Source organism: Parasteatoda tepidariorum, chromosome 3 (genome assembly GCF_982258835.1).
Source record: "Parasteatoda tepidariorum strain Cologne lab strain chromosome 3, Ptep-v5.0, whole genome shotgun sequence".
Lineage (NCBI taxonomy): Eukaryota > Metazoa > Arthropoda > Arachnida > Araneae > Theridiidae > Parasteatoda > Parasteatoda tepidariorum.
The window spans coordinates 58268057-58291511 of NC_141757.1; the positions used below are offsets into that span (position 1 = coordinate 58268057).

At 25.8% G+C, this 23455-nt stretch overlaps 1 protein-coding gene across 1 annotated transcript in view; it reads right to left on the minus strand.

The window, feature by feature from the left end:
- Positions 1-23455, minus strand: part of LOC107438720 (ankyrin repeat domain-containing protein 13D) — a 27779-nt gene continuing 4324 nt past the window's right edge. Inside the window, exons 5-15 of the mRNA XM_043047330.3 lie at positions 23353-23406; positions 22687-22776; positions 18554-18740; positions 16189-16255; positions 14473-14631; positions 14162-14338; positions 13246-13348; positions 11479-11640; positions 4869-4969; positions 3317-3384; positions 1-1613 (exon numbers count right to left, since the gene is read on the minus strand). Coding sequence (XP_042903264.1) covers positions 1412-1613; positions 3317-3384; positions 4869-4969; positions 11479-11640; positions 13246-13348; positions 14162-14338; positions 14473-14631; positions 16189-16255; positions 18554-18740; positions 22687-22776; positions 23353-23406 — 1370 coding nt within the window. The 3' untranslated portion in view covers positions 1-1411. The remainder of the gene's footprint in view (positions 1614-3316; positions 3385-4868; positions 4970-11478; positions 11641-13245; positions 13349-14161; positions 14339-14472; positions 14632-16188; positions 16256-18553; positions 18741-22686; positions 22777-23352; positions 23407-23455) is intronic.

Genomic DNA, 23455 nt, shown 5'->3' on the forward strand with positions numbered 1-23455 from the left:
TTAACAATAGAATATTTATTTATAATTATAAATATTGTAACTTAAAGAATAAATATTAAAGTTTCTATTCGACTGTGTTTCATAAAAAGAAAAATTTAGAAATAAAAATAAATATTTCATAATTTAACAAAACATTTAACAAAAGACATCAATGTAAAAGACAAAAAAAAAAAAAAAATCAATAAATTAATTTTTAACACATTATTAGTTAGTGCAGTAAATTTTATGATTCATCTGTACACTGACTTTATTCAGCTAGAACACTGAAATACAAAGTAACAGAAATATCTTAAAATAAAATAAGTTTAGCCCACTATGTGTTACATATTTCTATTGCATAACAATCAAGATCAATTCAGCGCCACATATGAGCTAATTTTATATACCAACCAGGAATGTGTTAAGATAATTGAAATCGAGTTAGATAACATAAATTATTATTTTTTTTTAAAAAATAAAATCTTTTAAACATAAAATACAAATATGCAGAATTTATTTTCAATTTTTTCCCCCTTCATATTCTGAGAAAATAAAAAATTATTCAGGAGGAAGATTCCTTCCCAGTTTTAGACTCAAACACATAAGCTTAATAATGATTCTTATCAAAAGTTTATTTCAAATAATCTCGATAAAATGCTTAAAAAATTGTTTTATGCATTTCATAGACTGCAATATGTCTAAGTTTTCAAAATACCAAAATTTTTATGACAATGATCAACCACAAATAAAAAATATAAAAAAGTCTGATAATTATATCTCTGAAAAAAACCTTAGCAACAACAAATAAATCATAATTTGAATATAATTAGTAAAGACAACAAATATGCCAATCCATTTAAGATCAGTTCTTGAACTTCGAAAACTTGATGGTTAGGTCAATTTTAAATAAATTCAATTAAATTTTAAATAAAAATAAATCAAACTAAAACTTTATATGTACAGGATATTATTTATAGCTTGATATAAATATATACTTCAAATAAATATCAGCTTTAAACTAGATTGTAGCAAGTATAAAAATAAGTTATCAAATTATCATGAAAGTAAGAAAATCAGATTCAAATAAACTTAAGCTATTACAATTCTTATGGATAAAATACATAGTAGAGATAATTATAAAAAAGTTTGCCTGTAAAAAATCAGGTATAAATATGTGCTAGTTGTCTGCATGGTTTGGTAACTTTTCTCAAAAGGTTTTGCAAAAATCATGAAAATACAAAAGGTAACATCTCATCTTGGTTATAGAAGACATAGGGTTTATATGATTTTTTCTTATTCTGAGGGCAAGCTCTGTTGTATAAAATATGGAAAGCATGAATAATGTACAGTTTATCCTATTTGTATTTATTTTCTAAATGTAAAGCATTAAAAAGATGGAAATTTTTTTATAGAATTTAGTTGTCTCTCCATTCTACTGTTCTGCTAATGAAAGTTTCAGTGCTCTTTCTAACATTTCTTGCTCCTCTTGAAGTTGTTTTGCTTCATCTTCTTGAGCTTGTTGAGATAGTTTTAATGCTATTTCTAGTTGAGTTTCTTCACTGGATCTATAATCCTCTATAGGGGAAGAAGCAGTTTTGGGTGCAGCAGTAGAGGATAGGCTTTCTTGTATAGCTCTAAGGGCAAGGTATTGAAAGAATAAATAGCTAAGCAACTAGATGAGATCTACTACTACATTAATATTCACACATAAATGAAATGTTATATTTGTTCTTTAAAATTATTTGAATATTTTGAGCACTATAATCAAAGACTCCAACCAGTGGTCAGAGTTTTCAAACATAACCATGAAATTTTTTTTTTTTTAGATCAAGCCTTTTTTCAAGCCTTTTCAGTAGTTTTATAACAAAATGTGTATCAACAAATTTAAGACATTATAAAATAATTAGTGATTTTTTTAAAACATTAAGTTTCGCCTAAGACAATTAAGAACAATTCATCAAATAATTAACCTAAAGTTGATGATTTTTACATTAAGACCTGTACATTTACATATACAAATCAATGAAAAACTGTAAAAATAAAAATTTAGGATGAGTTTTTAATTATATGGAAAAATTTGATTTCTGTCCTTTCATTTAAATGTTTTAAAAACACATGAAAGAAATATTTAATTGAAAATTTGATTAATATTTTTTGAGAAAATTATTATATCTAGAATTTTAAAGAAAATATAAAGATTTTTCATTCATTTATTATGGCGAAAACACTTTGTATCACTAAAGGGAGAAGCAATGTGAATAAAGCACAAATGAAGTACAGAAATGAACATAATCTAGTTTTGGTTTTCCATACAAAAACCTTCCTCAGAACAAAACATACCATTAAAAAATAAAAATTGATATTTTTATGAAAAATATTGCTTAAGGACGTAAAAGTTAAAAAATTGAGAAAATAACCCATACATAAATTAAGTGTCATTAAGTGTATCGGAATTTGATAAACCTTAGGGAAATAGCTTAAAAAATAATAAATAGTTTCCAATAAATGTGGAGTTACATTTAAGAAGTCATAACTTGTGTTTGAAAATCTCGTTTCCGTATAATATTGTATTAAATGTATTAGAATTTTAAAAACAATTGGGAAAAATGAATACCACTGAAAAAAACAAACAAAAAACAATCTATCAAAATCTTCGTGAAATGGATTGTAACTTCCAGGGTAACGAACAAAATTGTGTAGAAACTATTGAGAATCTGTAGAATTTGGAATATCTATATAATGTATTAAATACAAAAATTGATAATCATTTATGATTTAAAAATTTGTAATATTAGATGTGTGGAAACAAAATATATAAATATTTTTTATTTATTTAAAGAAAAGCTTTTTCTTTATTTATAAACTTTTAAATGTTCTATTTTTGTACAGATACTGAATTTAAATTACCTTAATATAATTTGAGAAAAATTTTAAACTTTGCCCAGTCTTTAAATGAAAAGTTTCTTACATTAAATTATTTTCATCGAAAAAACAAACTAATATATATCATAAAAGGAGTCAATATATTCCAATAATACCTCTAAGCTAAGCAATAATGGTTTTCAAGCTAAGAAGTTATATACAATAATAAAAGATACAATGAAAAGGAATAGTAATTAATTTTTCTAAAAAGAAAGCATTGGAAAATATCTATTAACTATAATGCTGATTCATGATCATCTTCAGAGCTGGAAATAATTGCATTTAAAAATCTTATAAAATAACAATAGAGTTAACTAACTACATAATATTTTATTAATTTAACCTTTTAAAACTTAACTACTACAAATAAATTCAATAGAATATTGTCAAAAATTTTTAAGACAAAAATATTTACTTTTGCAAATCCTCATCTTCACCATTTGAATTGGGCTTTTGAGCTCGTAAAGCTTCCCAGATTGTCACCTGCGTGAATTTAAAACATATTTCAAATTTATAACTTATTTTTAAGTTTTAAGAAAAATAAAAAAATTATAAGCTTTATTATTAGAATTGAAAAAAAAAATAGTCTAAGAATAATTAAAAAAAAAGAAAGAATATCAATTAGACATATTTTAATCTCGCAGTACATAAATTGAAACTAACATATAATAAGCTAATGCTTATATCCATATCTTTAGCTAAGTCTTCATAAATCAAAATAAACTTTAATATTTTTAGATAAATAAAAAAGAGTGAAATAAAATTAAAAGACCTATCTTTTGTTATTCCTAATGCAAATGAAAAAAATTTAAAGTCAAATCTATAATACTTTAATTTTACACAAATTAGACTTAATCAGAAATTTCAATACTTTAATTAGAAGTAAAAATTATTTATTTTATTTTCAAATGACGAAATTCATCAATGTCAAAATAATACCACAACTATAAGTTTGAAAGGAAAAAAAAAAAGGCAAGACCACATATTCATAAATGCAATTTGGTTACTATAACAAATTATATTACTAAAAACAAATTATATGAATATTTTAAGTGAAATAATTTATTACTAGTAGTATTGGGAATTAATTTCTTTTGGTTTCACATTTTAAAAATCAAATATTTTTGAATAAAATTGCCAAAAACATTAAATACATTATGTAACTAATAAATAATTATCATTACTTATATATTGGAATAAAGAGTTGGAGACAATTTGATGCATTAATCTAGATTCTGATTTAAAGAAAAAAAAATGAAAAGAAAAGAGAGAATAAAAAAAGGCATATTGAAGTGATAAAGACTCAGTAAAAAACAAAATATTTAAAGATTTAGTTCTCTGAGCATTTGGCATAGAATTTCAACTTGGTTGCTTCTTGCATAAAAATCTATTCTCTTCATGCTTATAAAAGAACTTTATAGAGGAAAATTCCATGACTTGTTCCCACACTTTGCTTAACATGTTAAAAAGAGACATAATCAAAATATTATAATTCATAGAGCAAACTTAGTTATGAATGTTATTCTGCTCTCATAGACTTCAAAAATACTTTTACATATATATAACATATACACATATATTTTTATTTTTTAGCGATATAGACGCATTAGGAAGAGTAATTTTTACATAGACATATATATATATATTTTTGCAATACGCATTATAAAGGGTAATTTTTATCTAAGGATAATTATTCTTTATTTGGATATATCGCATTAACCATCGTAGAGGAATGCATACTGCTGAAAAGCTTTACGTTCTCCCATTATATATATATATACACATACATAAAAGACTGTTAGAAAATACTTAATAAATACATAAATATATCATTTGACTCTTAATTTTAATTGCTTGAAAACCCAATTTTTTTGCTTTGATCTACTAAAACATAAAAGTAATAAACATTTATAACTTTTCTATCTGTTCAATATTCAGGTTTCTTAATGACTATTTTTCATTATTACCTGATCTTCTTCACTTCCAGCTTCCATTAAGGATTGTTGTATTGCATATTGCAGCAATTCATCATCTTCATCAATACTAAGAGGACGAAGAGCTTCAGAACCTAATGTTTTAAGATAATATTCGTATTAAAAATGTTGTATTATTTAAATTTATAAAATACTAAATTGAATTCATCATACATAAAAAGCAATACAAAACTGCAATCCAGTTGAAACCCAAAACATAAATATTTGTGTTTAACTGCTCTTTAGTTTGAATAATTTTAAAACAAATAACTTCTTAAGAAAAATTAATACACATGTAAGTTATATAAAGGAATAAGATTTACAAAATAAATATAAGATCATTAAATTTAATATAGCAAGAAATGCAGCATCACATCATGGTTGGGATTTAGATATTAAACTAAGTATTTAAAAAATAATATCAATATTTAATTTAAAAAAACATATATCAGCTTTAACAAATTGATTTAGAAGAAAAATATTTATTCATTGAAAAATATGAAATATTCCATGAATGAAGGTACTATATCATCTTTAAAATTTCTAATAGAAGGACTGTGTTTTAGTAATTTAAATCATCAAGCATAAATAAGAAAAGGCCATAGGATTTTGATATTAACTTTAATTAGATTTTATGGGTTAATAAAACATAAAATAAAATGATTTAGAACCATTTTCTGCGATGTTAATATTTTTATTTTAATTAAAAAATTATTGCTGAAGTATTTTCTCAACTAACACTGGAAATAAGTATGATCATAAGCAATTAAATTTTTATAGTTGGGTGAAAATTTATTTTAGAAAAATAAAATATTCAAAAAACTATACAACTTTAAAATCTTCCCTCTATTGCAATATAACTTTCATTTAAAATTAAAGCCTTTAATTAAAAAAATATATTACTGTTTAGTATTTTGTAATGATTTTTAAATTGCATAAATATTTTTATAATACCAACTCCATTTTATTTCAAACATGTGCTTGTGATAAGTAAGCAATGGTGATTTAAAATTTTTATGAGGCTAATTTTATATTGATAGGTTTCACTCCTCTTTGCATATATTTTTAGATTGTTAAACCAATAATTTCATTTTAAATAACACTGTAAATAGAAAATTTAATTATCTTAAAGCAAGACCTAGACAAGACCTTGAAAATGAATCAAAAAGTTATCAAACACGAATAGAATAAAAAGTCAATTGAAAGCTGGATTGCTGTTCCTTTTAACAAGATAAATAATGAAGATTTATTCCCATTTCTATTAGTAGTAAAAGTACATCATTTCATTTAAAAATAGAAAGAGAAAAATATTAAGTATGCTATATGTATATTTCCTTTTTTAATTATCTTATTTTTGAAATCTGATGATTTTAAACAACACACTTATATATTTTAGCCTTTTTATTTTTTTTTAGTTTCATGCTAGTCATGTTTCTGTAACAACTACTCTTTTCATACCATGTCATTAAATGCAAGAATATTTCTTTTTCATTACAGAAAATTTTTTAGCACTTTAGAATAGAATATTTTTGTAATGGATCAGTTTTTATGTGAATTTTTTTATTTTTGCTTTTTATTATAACTATTTTATAAATACAATAAAAAAAAGGTGTTGTGATAGAAACATTTTCCCTTCCCTTTTTTAATTGCAGGTAGTTTTAACATTTAACATTTATTCTTGATTTTTCTTAATATACATAACACAATTATAAGTTATGTGCAAGAGTTGAGAAAAATTTTTCTGATTGAAATTCTTAATTTTAAGGGAATTTTTTACTTTTAGATTAAAAGCATTTTTATTGTTTTTAAGTGCATCTTTAGCTAATTTTAAGAAACATTTTTGGGGATTTTATAATTGTTTATTAGCTATTAATAAATTTTTAGAGACTTAAATTATATAGGATATCTTATTTTTAGGGAATCAAAATTGAAGCTCCAACCACAACATTTGGAGGGTTAAACACACAATTTATCACAATATTCAAAATAAATATTTCATTCAGCAACACTGTAATACAAAAGCCATACTGTAATACAATTGTATGCAATATTTTCAAGCAAAAATATAAATTATAATCTTAAAACCAATAACATTTTAGATTGAGGGATCACATAGCATAAAGATGTAAATTGAAATAAACTAAAAAAATATGGCAATTAAGACTAATTTTGTAGAATTGACAAGAACTAAATATTTGTATTAATTTCAAAATAATGAAAAAGAGAAACATTGTGTACTTGTAAAAATCTCATCCTAGTTTGATGACAAACACAACTAGAGGCACAGGATGAGACGATAGTTAATGAGAAGCTTAAAATCAGACTTATATTTAATAGACGGAAATGTCCTTGAAAAGCTCACACAATTAAAAAAGGTGAAATTTACATCATGTAATTAATGACCTATTAAAAAAACAGTTAGGTGTCAAACCTGGAAGGCATATAATAAAGCAAAGCAAATAGAATCTGCTGGAGATGAAGCATTTTTGGTGGTAACTGAACATGCACTTTTAACACCTATAACTAGACATTAATCCTTACATGCACTAAATTACCTATCCTGAAGTACAATTTAACGCACCTGACACAATTAGCTTTCCAGGGTCTTCAATTAGGTACTTGCTACACTGGAGCCAAAGTAATATAAATGAATATAATAAAAGTTAATTAAAAAGTTATATAATAAAATATAATTAATTGTGCTCACCCAATTATACAAGTGCAAATGATATTGCATGAACAAAATCATGAGTTGATTTAATATTTATATTGATATTATTTTGATTAGTTACATTATACATCACATTTTGTCACATGGGTAAGGTAAAGTTGTTACCAATAATTGTAAAACATTTCCTATTGTATGTTAATGAAATTCAACAAAACATTTTACAAAAAACGTAAATAATGGACGGACTAGTTTTTTAAAAAAACTATCATTATTAAATATTTTATGTGAAACACTTTTAAAAAAGTTAAGTGCTAACAAACAGTTGTCAAACATTGCTTTAATTTAATTGCATTTTAATAATATAATAATAAAGCTACGAATAGTTAAAATTTTGATTATCTAACAAAAATGTTAGTCATGAATAATGTTTTGTAAATAAATACTTTCTAAGGAACAAAAAATTTTTTTTTGCTAACTTTACTATGTAATGTTTATTTAAAATTCCAAGTTTAAAAAAAATGAAACATTTTTGAGATAAGTTTGATGAGTTAATGCCAACTTATTAGTTACATTTAGTACCATTGCACAATGTTTAGAATTGAATAATTATTTTTTTTAAAATGGATTTCTAGATAGCAGCAGAGATGGTTAATATTTTGTGTAACAGTTATTTTGCATGTGTTATAGTATGAGGTGGAAATATAGGATTTTGCTTCCTAAAGTCTCTTATAAAATACTATGCAAAAATGTGACACGATACAAGTGAAACGTTTATTTTTTTTACCAAACTTTTGCTTTTGTTCTAACTGCCTTTCATCGATGTTTTAGTAGTTCTACATACAATTAATAAAAACACACATCTCTTTAAATAAATTTATGTTATTGAAATAAAAATGAAATATAAATAAAATACGTTTGTTAAAGAAAGACAGTTTCAGATGTTATTAAGTGAAACAGCCTAGTCTAGGTTAACTAATGAAAGTTTACTTAGAGCATAAGGAATCAAATGATTCAAGACTTTATACATTAAATGATTCAATAACTAACTCAAATGCATTTCTATGGTAATTGCTCTAAAATGTTATTCAAAAACATCTTATCACTTAATTTTAGCTAGCAATATGCTTACAAGTGGAATGAAAATGGATTAATAACATTTTAAGCAAGGATAAAAGCATATACTGACAACAATCTTAACAATCCCAGCAAAATATATTAAATAGTATTTGTTTACAAAAATCAGCATGATTCGTTTACAAAAATCAGCAGCTTAATAGAAAATTTTAATAAAATTCAGGTAATGAAACTTTTACTTTTATTAATAAAATATGAAATCTTCTAAAATGATTTAGTTTTTCTTTGAATTTTTATGAAGTAACCATATGACAGAAGTATCAATTATTACTACATACATTGACTTATCTAAAACGAATTTTAAGATGTTTAACTTAACTTGATTTTTCAGGATTACAATAGGCAATATGTTGCATTTATTATTATTTCTAATTACCAGTTAAACAGAAGACAGAGTAAACTGAGGCGTGAATGTGGAATGTATCAATATTTGCACCATATTAGGTTAAAATTTGAGTTTTATGTTCTTCATACATTTTTTTTCTTTCATCTAATTAGGTAGTAAGAAATTTTGGGACTGTTCAATATGAATGAATATACAATCTTAATTTTGATACCAACAATTTAAAATTTATAAAGGATGTATTGTCTTAATTTTGTAGAAATTGGGATATTTTGAAGTTTTCAAGGACGTTTCCACATTTTATTCTTGTAGTTAATACAGATAAACAATGTATGTATCCTTATTAAACAGAAAAGATAATCAGTTTCAAAACACATGGCACATTCAAAATAATTAGTGAGATTAAAAAATATTGTTTTTCAAAAAATATTTCTTCAACAGGAAGAATAGGAAATAGTTTTCACTGATGCCAAAAATATTTTTTACACTTCAAGTTGTCACAACATACAATTTCTACAAATATATTTTAAAAATTCCTTAGTTAATTTGTAAAGATGCTAATTTTCAAGAATTTTTTGACATTGTCAAAAAACTCTTGAAAATTATTGTTATTCAGAAGATATCGTCTGGGAGAGATAATATTATGAAATGGACCAAATATCATTGTAGATTGATTTTTCTTTAAAAAATAGATGAAAATTTAATATAAAGAAAATATGAAAATGTTAAGAGGAAACTTGGGTACCTCTAATCCACTTCTAATTTCTTACTTTACTAAAAAAAATTTTTCAAAATACTTAGTTTGTAATTTTTTTTATTCTTAAAAACCCTCTTGAAGAGTGGACCAACACTTCCAGAGGCAAGGGTAGCTTGGTCCACTATATGAGGCACGTTGGACCACGTCTCAAAATAATATTAAGAAACAATATTGTGAGATAAATGTTACTCAATACAGTAATTGCATTATATCAGGGCTGATTGTGAGCTCAAGTCAAAATTCCAAAAAACTTCTTAAGTTAAAAAAAATATAAAAAAAAACAGTTTAAATTGAAAAAAAGGTAAACAAGGGTTTTTTCCTTTTTTTCAATATTTCTTAATTTACTTAAATACAGTACAGAACCCGTTATCCGGAAATCAGAAAACCGGAAAACCAAAAAACCGGAACGAAATTCAATAAATTTTCCCGCAATTTTAAAAAAAAAAAATTTTTTTCCTCATAAGATTTTAGGATTTTTCTTTCTTTTTTGAAAGATGTTTACCTTAAAATCATTTTGGAAAAAATCATTAGTGTATTACTTCATCGTTTTTTCTTCTTTTTAAGATTATTCCCCAAAAATTTTTTTTCTTAGTTGGGTTTAACAATAAAAAATACGGCTTTTTGTAGCGATTCAGAAAACCGGAGAAATCAGTTATCCGGAATAGCGATGGTCCCGATCGTTCCGGATAATCGGTTCCCTACTGTATATTTAAAATTTTACATATACCTATACCATTTACACATACCTATGATGACCTGGAGAAGTACTTAAAATTTACAAACATGTCTTTCTTTCTTGAGTTTATGATTATAATAACTATTTACTGATAAAAAATGAATATTAATCATGAATGTAAGCTTATTAAGTATCTGGCTCTCCCTTACAAACAAATAAAATAGTATTTTTAAGTTCCACCTTTGAAAATTTGATTTCCGGAAACTTCTGTGATCAATGATTATTTGAAACGTCTGGACCTTCGATCTCCGGAAACTTCTGGATCACTGTTAGCAAAAAATCTGGATTTTTTCCAGAGCACAATCAGCCCTGTTATGTTCTTTAGCATTTAAAATAAAAAATACATTTTTAAAGATTAAAGAAAATATAAAATTTATTTTAAAATTTCAGATTCTGTAAATAATTTGAAATTAAATTGAATCTTAATCAAAGGACTGAAAACATTTTATGACTTGCTGTAAAGTTGTAGAAAAATTGTTTGCTAAACTAAAATAGAAGTAACCTTAAAAAAACTTCTAAAAAAGAGTTTATGTAAAATTGTTACATTTTCTAGAGAAGCAAATAAAAATGATTTTTAACATTGTGTCAAATATTAAAAAATATATGTTCACATAGTCTTAAGAACGTTAATTACTATAATACAATTCTACTTGGGCAAAAATTTTAAGAGTAAAATCATTAATGACTGAAAAATATTGAAAACAATTTTATTAGCAGTATTATAACAATATAACTTTGATTTATGTAGACATGTAATTATTATTAAAGAAATATATATTAAAATATATAAATTGCACATAAGTAATAGAAACAAAAAGCTTAAATGATCTCATTCTAAAAATTAATTAGTAAATGAGAAATACTGTGCTTTAAATTTAAGCAAAATTATTTCTTGTCATTATTGGAATAAAGAGAGTAAATATAACCCAATTTAGACACTAAAAAAATATTTTGTTACCTCACCTAAACGCACATAACCTGATGGTGTATCAAAACAGCTGTCATCCAACACACAGGCTACAGGCTTTTCTTCTTGTATCGGAGTCACCCCAACTACTGGTTCTTCCAAAGAAAATATATTGCCAAAGGTAATGCGTGCATTCAAAACATGAAACAATGGTATTTCTGAAAATAAAATTAAAAGAAATATTATATTGTTGAATAGTTGTAATGAATAATAAGTTCACACAAGTTGGGAGAGATAAAATGTAATGAAGAAAAATAATTAAAAAAAAAATTGAACAAAGTTTTCATAGATAAAACCTTTTTTTCTGATCATCAATGACATTGAAATATTTTATAAAATTATAATTGAATGGCTTATCTTACTTGAAGAGTTTAAAGGAAGAAGGTTCAAAATGACAGTTTTGAAAAAATTTAAATTTCTCCAAACCAAAAAATATCTTATTTTACATTAAAAAATTAAGTAATAAAATTTAAATTAGTGTTAAAAATTATTTAACTAAGTTACACTAATTTATTTTGACAAGCATTTTAAGTTTTGTAGAACTTAGCGGAGGAAGATACTAAGTTACAATTTCTGAGAGTTTTCAGAGAGGAAAAAGGTTCAAAACGCATTTGGCAACTATTAGTTATTTATAAAGCTTTTCTTTTGGCAGCAATTATAACATCAAAAGTGTGACTATACCACAAGCATATTGAAGAAGTAGTAGGATATTTAAGATTTGGTCAATTGGAAGTTTTTAAAAAAGAAATAAAAACAAGGCAGATTCATTGCTTTCAAATCTCAAAGCTAGAGCTTTAAAGCAAATTTGCAAATGTAGATTAGGACCTTCACTCATTCAGGTTCACTCAGTCAATGAGAAGTTATCAACTTCAGTCAATGCCTCATAAAATTTATTTTTGAATTTGAAGCTTGTTTTTAAAAGAATACTTAAATTTTGGGATCCTTTGCAATCTGAAGAATGCAAGAATAAAATGCAAAATAAAACAAAAGCTTTGACTTGAATTAATCTATCTACTCAATACAGCTTAAGATAACTATTAAAATATTTTAGACCTAAATATGTATCATAGTAAAGATCATTGTTTTTCAACCACCGGTCAGCAGACTGGTGCCAGGTCGAAAACGCTATTTACAGGTCTGTAGAGAGGATCTCTAAAAGGTAGACTTCTTCTAGAAAGGAATGGGTAGCTAAGTTTACTTATAGATACTCTAGGGATACTCTTTGATTTAGAGGGTTTCAAATACTGCATATATATTAGTTTATATATCATGGTTTAGAATAATGGCTCATTAATAATGTATAAACAATGTAAAATTTGAAATTTTAGAACTCCTTTTTTGATAAAACTTTATACAACAATTATACAAGAACAATTATATTAATTAAATAATTCCTTATGATAGTAACATAATAAGTAGATAATATAAGCCTTAAAGGTCTAATGGTAAATAATTTAAAAGTTTAAACTTTAAATAAAAGTACGTATGAATTCAGTTTGTTAACTTAAAAAAAATATTTAGAGGATATATTGATTTTCAAACTTTCAGATTAATGGATCAGAATTAACTGTTTTCATAATTACAAAGTTCTCAACCATTAAAATCTATTGAGTAGAAATACTATTTCTTGGGTGGCATTCTTTACGGTAATTTACATAAAAAGGCTTTTCTTTACTATTTTCCTCTAGGCAAAAACAATTTCACTGAAATAACATGTTACATAATTTGACATTTTTTAATTTATGAAAAAACCCAAAACATGCCTATTTTTATAGGGAAACCAGCTGGTAGTTGTAGAGTGATGAAATCTCGTAATTTAGCAAAGTGAGTGCTACTGATAGCCATCAAATCAACTATTGGCAGGATCTATTAAGAGAAACATATAAGGTACACACATACAAGTCATACTTCAAACAATTTATAATAAGATTTAGCACACATATAAAATAAAAAAACAAAATTAATTAACCAAAAATTTTTTCTAGCTTAATGTTGAGTCAATAAGCACAATTTTTTATACTGACAAAGTTACATTTTTGCAAGATATTCAGTTTAGTTTCTTCAAATTAAAATTGTTTTTAAACAGCTCCAAAAAACTTCATACGCATAAAAAGAGTTAAACCCTACCTGACTAAAACTAATATTAAATTGTTAGAAAAACAGAACAATCCGAAAACTAGTTATTAATTATATTCCAAAAATAAGTTATTATTTAAACCATAAACCTTTCTTTCTCAGAAAAATGGTTTCAGTTCAGTTAAACGCTTTTGATTAGAAACAAGTTTGATGTTTTGGCATTGTTTAAAAACAAACAGGATAAACTTGACGACTGCAATGAACAAAAATAATTCCCCTAAAGTAAAATAATTTAGATTACTTAAATATCTATAATTTGGTGATAACCACAAGTTTTTACTGAACAATAAATAATTACAAAAGCCTACTTTGCCCAGGAACCCTTCACGTTTCAAAGGCAACTTAAACTCAGAACAATAATTAGTAAAATATATAGTAGTAAGTAGAATCAAATCTCAATATAAATAGGATTTAATAATGTTCTAAATTTAGGAATTGGTCAAATTTTAAATGGTAAATTTCATAAAGATAAACTAACAAACTGTAAAATCTAAACAGAGGAATAAATATTGGAGCCTTTCATATAATTTTAAGAATAATTACTTGTTCTGGAAGAGACAAAGGATAATCTTCACAAAGCCACAAATTTGCTTTGAATTTCTGAACTTTTGTAGAAATTTCTCTAGGGCGACCTATATCTTTTCCTTCTAAATCAATCTCAGGATTAAAATATTCCTCTAAAGTTATATGGGAAGGATTTGTTGACCACTCTTTATCATCCTACAATTTATCAAAAGAATAAGAAGATATAACTATGAAAGTGAAATCAAGTTAACTGCTATAGTTATATTTAATAGAAAAATTTTAATTTATGACAATATAATTAAAATTTCATTTAATTCTCGAATACTTACACCATTGGCAATAGGAGGAGGAGATTTTTCTTCAACTTCAACGATACCCAGTAATGACTGTAAGGGAGAACGTGCACTTTTATGTCTTGCCTTATCAGCTTCAGTTAGATGTTCTGTTCTAGTTTTTGTAATCAACTCAACATTGTTTGCGCTAAAAACCTGAAAAATAGAAAATAAATATATTTTAATATTGTTATTTTTATAATAAACTAATTCAGGGTGGCCACTGAAATCAGATTTCACATTTCCCTGATTTTTCCAGGTTTTCCAGATAAAAATCTTAAAATTTCCAGGTTTTTGTTTCTTTTTTCTTACGAAGTGTAGGCTGTGTACAAGAAAAAGAGTCTATATTATAAAATATTTTATTCAAAATGTGTTTTTTAACATATCATCTGGAAAAAATAATTTATTTTGACAATCTGGCAAGATTTTTTATTTATTTAATGTTTTGTTACAAAATTTTGAATCAAAAATCATATTGACCAAAAAAAAACTTTTTTTTTTTAAAATTAAAATATGTTCCAACTAATTTTTGGAGAATTTTATAAAGTTAAAAATACAAAAAAATTTTGTCAACACGGAAAAAAATTACCACGAAAGCATGGGAACAAACTTGAGCCATAAATGGATTCAGCCTAAAGACAGAATTTAAAAAACAGAAGCTAATATCCTAATCCCTTCTTCCACACCCACCACAATCTTTCCTAAATTGCACAGTCCCATAGCGGTCAAAGGTTTCTACATTCGTTCAGCAACCATGGAAGAATTTTATGTGTGCATTCTAGTTCAACAGAGCTATAATGGAGCAAATTTTGATGAAAGCAAAGTATCGCTAAGTTGATATTTCAACTGTTTGGAGATATATTTCCGTCTAAAAAAGCGGGTATAATGGATGAAATAATTTAAATTAAGAAAATAATTTAAATTAGTGAAATTAAAAAAATTATCAAAGAAAAAATTTCCAGCTTTTCTTTAAAATTCCCTGATTTTTCCAGTATAAAAAATTCCCTGATAATTCCTGGTTTTCCAGGTGGTAATGCAATGAAATAATTGCACACTGATAATGCAAAGAAATAATTGCATTTATTAGATGCATAATGAAAAAATTCATTTCTTTAAACACTCTATAAAACAATTTAATACATTCAGGTACTTTATTTACATCACACTAGAGCGGCACAATGGGCTATTGGTGATGGTCTTGGAAACATCCCTGAGGATGATTCAAAGACATGCTATCACAATTTAGTGAGGCATTTCCTCAATTTAGACATAGATCTGAAAGGGAAGGAAATTTTCTTCAGATCCCTATACCCATGGTACTGGACCACAGGACTTTTAACACCACAGAGTTTACAAGCATGCATATCGCATGCACTCAGTAGATCTTAGCGGAATCAAGGATCGAACCAGAGCTCCGTTTATTATCTAACTATTGGGCAACCATCGCCCTAAAATAATATATTAAAATATATATAAACATATTTAAAAAGGGTCGAAAAACCCAATTACAGAACATAACAAAAATTACAGGCTTTAACAAAGATCAAGCTTTTATTAATATATTCAATAAATAAATGATTGAATATATTAAATACGGAACAAAAGTACAAAGAGTTTAACACACCTGTAAATAAGTCTAAAAAATATTTGTGTTTTAGTTAAACAAATGAAGTAATGAAATTTGGTAATTTCTCCCCCTGTATAAATACTTACTTTACTTTCAAAGCTATTCACTATTTCAGTTCTATCACTTCTCCAGCCCCATATACCAGATTTATTTCTAAAATATCAAATAACATATATGATTACTGAGTTGCAAATAACCTTTGCATTAAATACAATTTTACTCAATAACAATATGCTATATTTCATTAACATTATAGTAAGGTACTAATTTGACTTAGTCATTGCAGAAAAACAATTGATAGATTGATGATATGCATAAATATGGGCTTACTAATTATTTATTAAAATACTAAGTTCATGAATGAGACGCCTGGTGGCTCCAGTGACACAGGTCCTGGTTTCTATTCTCGGAACAGGCAAGGTGAACTTAGCCTTTCATCCCTACAGCGAATCAATAATATGAATAACAAGCTTGCTTGGGGACTAAACATTGGGGTTCTGCATTCAACTGACCACTCTAGAGCCCAAGGTCAAGAAAACTGGGATGAGCATAGTAGGCCTTGGTTTTTCAGGAGCTGTTGTGCCACTGAGTTTAGTTTCAAGTTCATGAATGAGTATAAAGAATAAAAAATTAAGTAATTCAACTACAGAAAATTTATTCAGATTAATATAATAGAATCAAAATGTTATTTTTTAAAACCATTTTTATTAAACAATATTTAAATTTTTTTTGAGTTTAGTGAGATAAAGATACATGGATTTAGAAATAGTATGCAAATGCATTCCATTAGCTTTTATAATATAAATAACAGTCCCTAAAGCCAAAGAAAATATAAATTACATGTTTTAATACCCTTTTGAGAAAAACCAGTGCATATATATTAACAGATCGCCTTCAATTACCTGCCAATTTCTTCAAAATTATATATCTACATAAATTTTCCTATTCAATTAGAGTAATTTTGAAGCAAACAATTTTATATTTTACAGCAATTCTACTAAAAAAAAAGTGGCAAGAGAAATATATTTAAATGTAAAACATATTCAATAAAACATCATTGGAATTCTAATCTAAGGAAAATGAGGAGTTTAATTACTTTTTTAGGACCTAGATGCATATATTTCTTTAGAGAATTAAAATTTTCTTACAACAGGCATGAAAGTGGACAAAAATAAAAAAAGCTGAAGTTTTACAACGCAGGTCATTGGGAGGAGGGGGGGGGGGAAGTGCTCTATATGACACTGAGGTTCATAAAAGCAACTTTTAACTATGCTGGGAGATTTTTATTTAATATTTAAAGTGGCAGAAGCATTTAGACAGTTAGCTTTAAATTTCTCTTAAATATAATTTTAAAATTTTGATCACTGCTATATTAAAAAAAATTAAACAATTATAGGAAGGCGCGACAATTAAATTACTTACTAATGAAAAATATATCACATCTTTGCAGTAACTAATTCAAAAAACTTACTTCTACTTCCTTTAAGAATCACGATATTGGATTTTAAAATTGCGTGAATATGAATCGTGATTTTGGATTTTAAAAACACGAAAATACAAATTGCGATATTGAATTTTTAAATCGCGTAAATAAGAATCACATGAAAATGAATCGCAGTGAGTAATTTTTAAATAGCGAACAAATACGAAAAACGATATCTGATATTACAACTGCGTGATAACGAATCGCAATATTGGATTTAAAAATGCGTGAATACGAATCGCGACGCTGGATTTCAAACTCGCGAGAATACAAATCGCAATATTGGGTTTTAAAAATGCTTAAATACAAATCGCGATATTGGATTTTTAAATTGAGTGAATAGGAATTGCTAGTACGATGTTTAAATCGCGTAAAAAAAATCACAAAACGTAAGTTTTAAATCAGTTAAATACGAAAATCGATTATTGATATTAAAATCGCCCGATTAAAAATCGCGATTTTAGCAGATTCTGGCGCAATTCCTAACATTTAAAATTCCGAAAATCAGCCTTAAAAATAATAATAATAATATTGGCGGTCCAAACGTCCACTCTATAGCAGAAGTCGCGGTAATCCAACTATCGTTCGGGCTGCTTGGGTTTCTCTAATTGGACTCCCTAAACATTTTAGTTTCTGGAGCATGGTCGGGAATTTTAAAAATTGGGAGAAAAAAGCGGATTTCCGCTTTTTCGCGGAAGTCTTTCATCCCTGTTACAAAGACTATTAGGACAGTTTCTTTTAAATTTATTTTGTTTCATGTTATTTCACAATTGGAAGCAACAAATAAATTTTTTAAAGATCATTGTTTAATGGGAAAGTTTCTTAGAAATGTTTTATTTAATAGTTATTTAATTATTGAAGAAAACAGAAATCAGCTTATTTACAAAATTTTAAAAATAGAAATTTCTTATTATAATATTGCATTAATTATACTCGTGAGAATAAACTTTCTTAAAATTTTAGAATACCTTTCAAAATTGATTCTGTCTGTGTCAACAAATGTTGTAACAATCGGTGCAGTAAGGCGGGCTGAGACAGATTCAGCTGATGGACGGAATGCCTGAATGTCGTCCAATTGAGGTGATACTACTCGCATTTGCTCTACATAAACTTGACCAGATTCATGATCGATTTCCATCATAGTTGCACTATCCTCTAGAAGAAAATTTATAACATATCAGAAACTAATTGTTAGTGTCGAACAATTATAATTAAATTTGATCAATTATCACATTTTATTATGGATAAACATAATATAAACAAAATTATGATTAAAAAACTTATCCCCAAATTCATAGATGATGATAAATTTTCTTTATTTAATATAATATTCAAATTAGAAATTTCTCTAAGAAAATAATAAATTTACTTCTTTGATGTAAGCATTAACTGTTTACAGGGACAATGTTTTAGGACTAAAAGACCAGTTATGTGTGTTGAACATAAATAATGTAAAATGTTTTAAATCTAATATGTTAAGAGCTTAAAGGTAGAGACCAAAAATGTTTAAAATATTTCATTACATTTACAATTACTCTAAATAAATACATAACAGAATTTCATTTTAACTTACAATGTGTAAGTATGGGCTATAAAGCTTTGAAATTAAACACTTCTTGGATGCAATAGCAAAATGTTACTTTATAATTCAATACCAACACAAATGCTGAAACTATTATATAAAAAGAAATGACTGATGAAATCTACAGTCAGTCTATTCTATTTTTAGTTTAGTATTTATGAGCATTATTAATTACATCTTATAACTTATACAATTTTGCAAAAATGTGAAATAGTAAATATTGTTTGAAATGAAAAGAAATTTTATTAATGGCAAAATTAAAACCAAATACAATATTATTAAGAGTGCACTGAATATCTACAAGGCGATATTTAAGGATGGTTATAGAAGCAAGTGAAATGCACTATGTTTCTATTTTCTAATCTATAAAGGTTCATTTAGTAGGCAAAGTGAATGAGATTTTTATGCAATTCTGCATGGTCATAATTCAAGGTGTTAGTTACCACTTAGGCGATTAAGAGAAAAGACATAACTTCGGTTGCACCTGATTGCTTTCAAAATCTGGTAATCTATGATTTAAATGAAAAATAATTTGATTAAAAATAAACAATCAATAAATCAAAAATGGCAAAATATTGATTTCTTCTTGAGACACATGTTTGTATAAAAATAATCCGATATTTTATTGAACAATGATAATTAGATAATAAAGAGTCTTTAGCAAGTTTAAAATCAATATACATACATAATACAATCACATTTCTTGCATTTTAAATTTTATTGCCCATTCAGTTATATTATATAAAGAAATAAAGTTTATGTTCACTTAAATTTTTTTTTTTAAAAATTCTGAAATTGATTGAAACATCTTTAAGAATTTCCCTAGACTACAAAAGTCATAATTGAGTTAACTCAATTATGACTTTTGTAGTAATTATTATAATTCAGCTCAACTTAATTGTATTTGGGCAGAATAGTTTCCTTTGTAATTGTTGTATTTTAATAACTCGCAATCTGATGACATTTTCTTAACCAGCAATACAAAATTAAGATTTTTCTTTTTCTTTAAATTGATTAATTGCTAAACTTTTTCTTTAAATTTTGATTAAAGTTAATATTAAAATTTTATATACTTAATATTGCAAAACAGGGGTTCCCAAAATTTTTGTGGCTACAGAAACCTAAATAATCAACCTTCTTTTGGAAGCACCCAAGCCTTATAAATAAAGTTCATTAAGGTAATTGGGAATGAACGTTATAACAGAGAGATTAGAGATGACTTTTTCAAAATGATTAGGATTTTTCATTGTTTTATTATTAATAATCTTAAATTAGGGGATTTTAGGTAATTGTTCTTAGTTAAGTTTGCAGTTCTTGCGATACATCTTGTCTTGCTGTGAATTTGTTTTCGGTCCATATATATAAGCTGAAAATAACTAAAATACCATGGTTTATTTCACAATGAAAACTTTACAGAACTGCTATAAACGTTGAAAATGGTTATTAAGGAAAGATATTTCTTTATATTAAAGAATTTAGTTATTTTGGTTTGAAAAGCACGCTAGGAAATATTAACGCAATACTTCATAAATGCTTGTTTTTTTTCCTAATTTACTCACTATATTGTTATTAGAAATAATATATTTTCTTTCAAAAAAAATTCCATTTCTATATCTTTGGCATTTAACTTGAAAAAATTTCATAAAAGCAACCAAAAGATTAAATCAAATATAAATTTTAAGTTTATCTAAATATAATCAGAGGTTTCAAAACTCATCACTGGTTATAAAAAGTACTAGCTTGTGGAACTTCTTTCACTAGTTCACGACGCATTAGGGTTCTGTGCAACACCATTTGGAAAGCCCCTGGGTTAGAAAATGAAATACAGCAAAAATATTTTCATTCAAATAACTTATAAACTATGTTGAATTAAATGATCTTTATATAACAAACCATAATATTACTAAATTAGATTATTGCAAACTAAAGTTTGTTTAGTCAATGTAACTTATCTATGATTTAACGAAAATTATAAAACATCATCAATTTTTCCTTTCTTTTATTATACCAAATTCATAATTGTAAAAATCTAATCTTAGTTTTGCCATTACTAACTGACATGTTTAATTTAAAAAAGGAACTATTAAAAATTTACAAAATAATAAACGCAAAGAGTTATTAACTAATAACACCAATAACATACTCAAATTAAACAATGGAGTTAAATACTTTAGAATTTTCCACAGCAGAATGACTCAGAAAAGAAGTTTTAAGTGAGAATTTTTCAACCCATGCTTATGATTTCTTTAATAATTAATTGACAATATGGTAAAAATTGCTCCTGCGTTGACATGCTGGCACAGATGTATTTGCTATATAATATCATCTAACTATATATATAATCTCACTCCAACTTTTGCTGTAAGTAAATTGCATTAAATAACAGATTTATGAAAACTGTACTTATGAAAGAAACTGATACTCAAGTTCACATTTTATGGTAGAATAATATTTTGAAATCAAAATTTTTTGTTAAAAATAGGTTAAAGGAAGCAAGTAATTCAATTACTTAGAGATTAAAGTAAAATAATTGAATAAAAATTAAGGAATAATATTTCAAGATGATTTAACTTGAAGTATTCTTCTAAGAAAAAAAAAAAGGAAAACAATCAACCAATAAATGTAGTGCGTAAAAAAAAAAAGAAACACTCTAAATAACTTTTGACTAATTGAAAAATGTTGGCACACAATTACAAAATTCGTTTATCCAAAGAAAATTCCATGCAGAAAATAAGTTTTAATAAATACTTACTATTTTTAATTATTTTATTTAATAATAGTTGAAAAATTATTGAATTGTAAAGTATGCAGCAGTTTACATCATTTTAAAGTAGATAAATTAACATGGCAAAATACAAAATTAGGAGGTACTTTCTGAGAAATCGAATTTTTAAAAAAGTACACATACACTTAAATTTCTCAGGAACTACTCAACCGATTTTGCTCAAATTTGTGATTTTGCCATGCAAAATTAGGCTTCAAATTAATGTAAAAAATTGTATACAATTCAAAGTTTTTCAACTATTATTAAATAAAATAATAAATATTTTGAAAAATTTATTTTTTGCATGTCTATCTTTGGATAAACTAATTCGATAATTGAGTGCTTATACTTTTCATTTAGCTTAAAAAGTCCTCGAGATATAGCAAAATATCCAAAAAGTAAAACTAACATTAAGGGGTCCAAATTTTGGATTGCTCTCCTGACCAAACCACGAGGACTATATGTCCCAGATTGCGGCTACCCCCTATATTTTGGGGGTCAGAAACCCAAATCCCTTTTCGAAAAGGCATGTTTATTCACAGAAAGTACGTTTTTGTGCCTGATTTCTCAACTTAAAATATTGTCCGCATTTATTAACTAGAATATTTAAGGTCACCCCTCAAACTATTAAGAATGAGTTGTAGAACACAAAGAACCGATCATTAGATTAAAAGTAATTCTGGGTGGTTCGTTTTTTATTTTGTGCACTGTACTTAAATACTTAAAACAATAAGGCAATAAATAAAATTACTTACCTTGACCTTTGAAAACATAACTTCTGCTTCCTCGTTGCCAATTAGACTGGTCAAACCCCAACAGTGTTGTGTCTATTCTAACATTAGAGCCTATCAGAAAGATAACCAGTTCTCAAATTTAATTAAGAAGGTACACGCCATTGCTTTTTTTAAAAAAAATTTTCCATAATAAGAATATAGATAATGAAATTATGATATGCTCGCCAGAAGTGATGGATCATCTATTCCGTTGTTAAAATAATGCTTATTAAAAATACTTTATAACTATGGTTGCAAGTATAAAAAAATTATGAAAACTTCTATGAGACGCATAACCTCAGAATTAAGTTAAAGTTTTAGAAAATTTTGGCAAGTTAACTGATCACCACTGATATAAAATATTATGAAACTTTGATACTCTATTGTAAACCAAGCTTTTGGGTTATTTCTGTTTCTATTTATTCAAAAAATAAACTGAAATGTTAATTTTTTTTTAAAATTAAGTTAGAAAATAATAAATTTAATTCCTTCGCTAACAGCACATTTGAGTAAAGTTAAACAATTATAACTAACAACTAGAAAAAAATTGCAAATGAAAATTATTTCTCTTAAAAAAAAAAAAAAAAAAAAACCTTTCATTCCTGTATTGCATAACATACATCTCTAATGCCACTAAGTGTAACTCACCTGATTTATAAACCTTATAGGTATCACTAGGGCACATTCTAGACACTAAAGGCACTAAAAAAAAAAATATATAGCATAAAATTAGCAACTTTATAAAGACTAT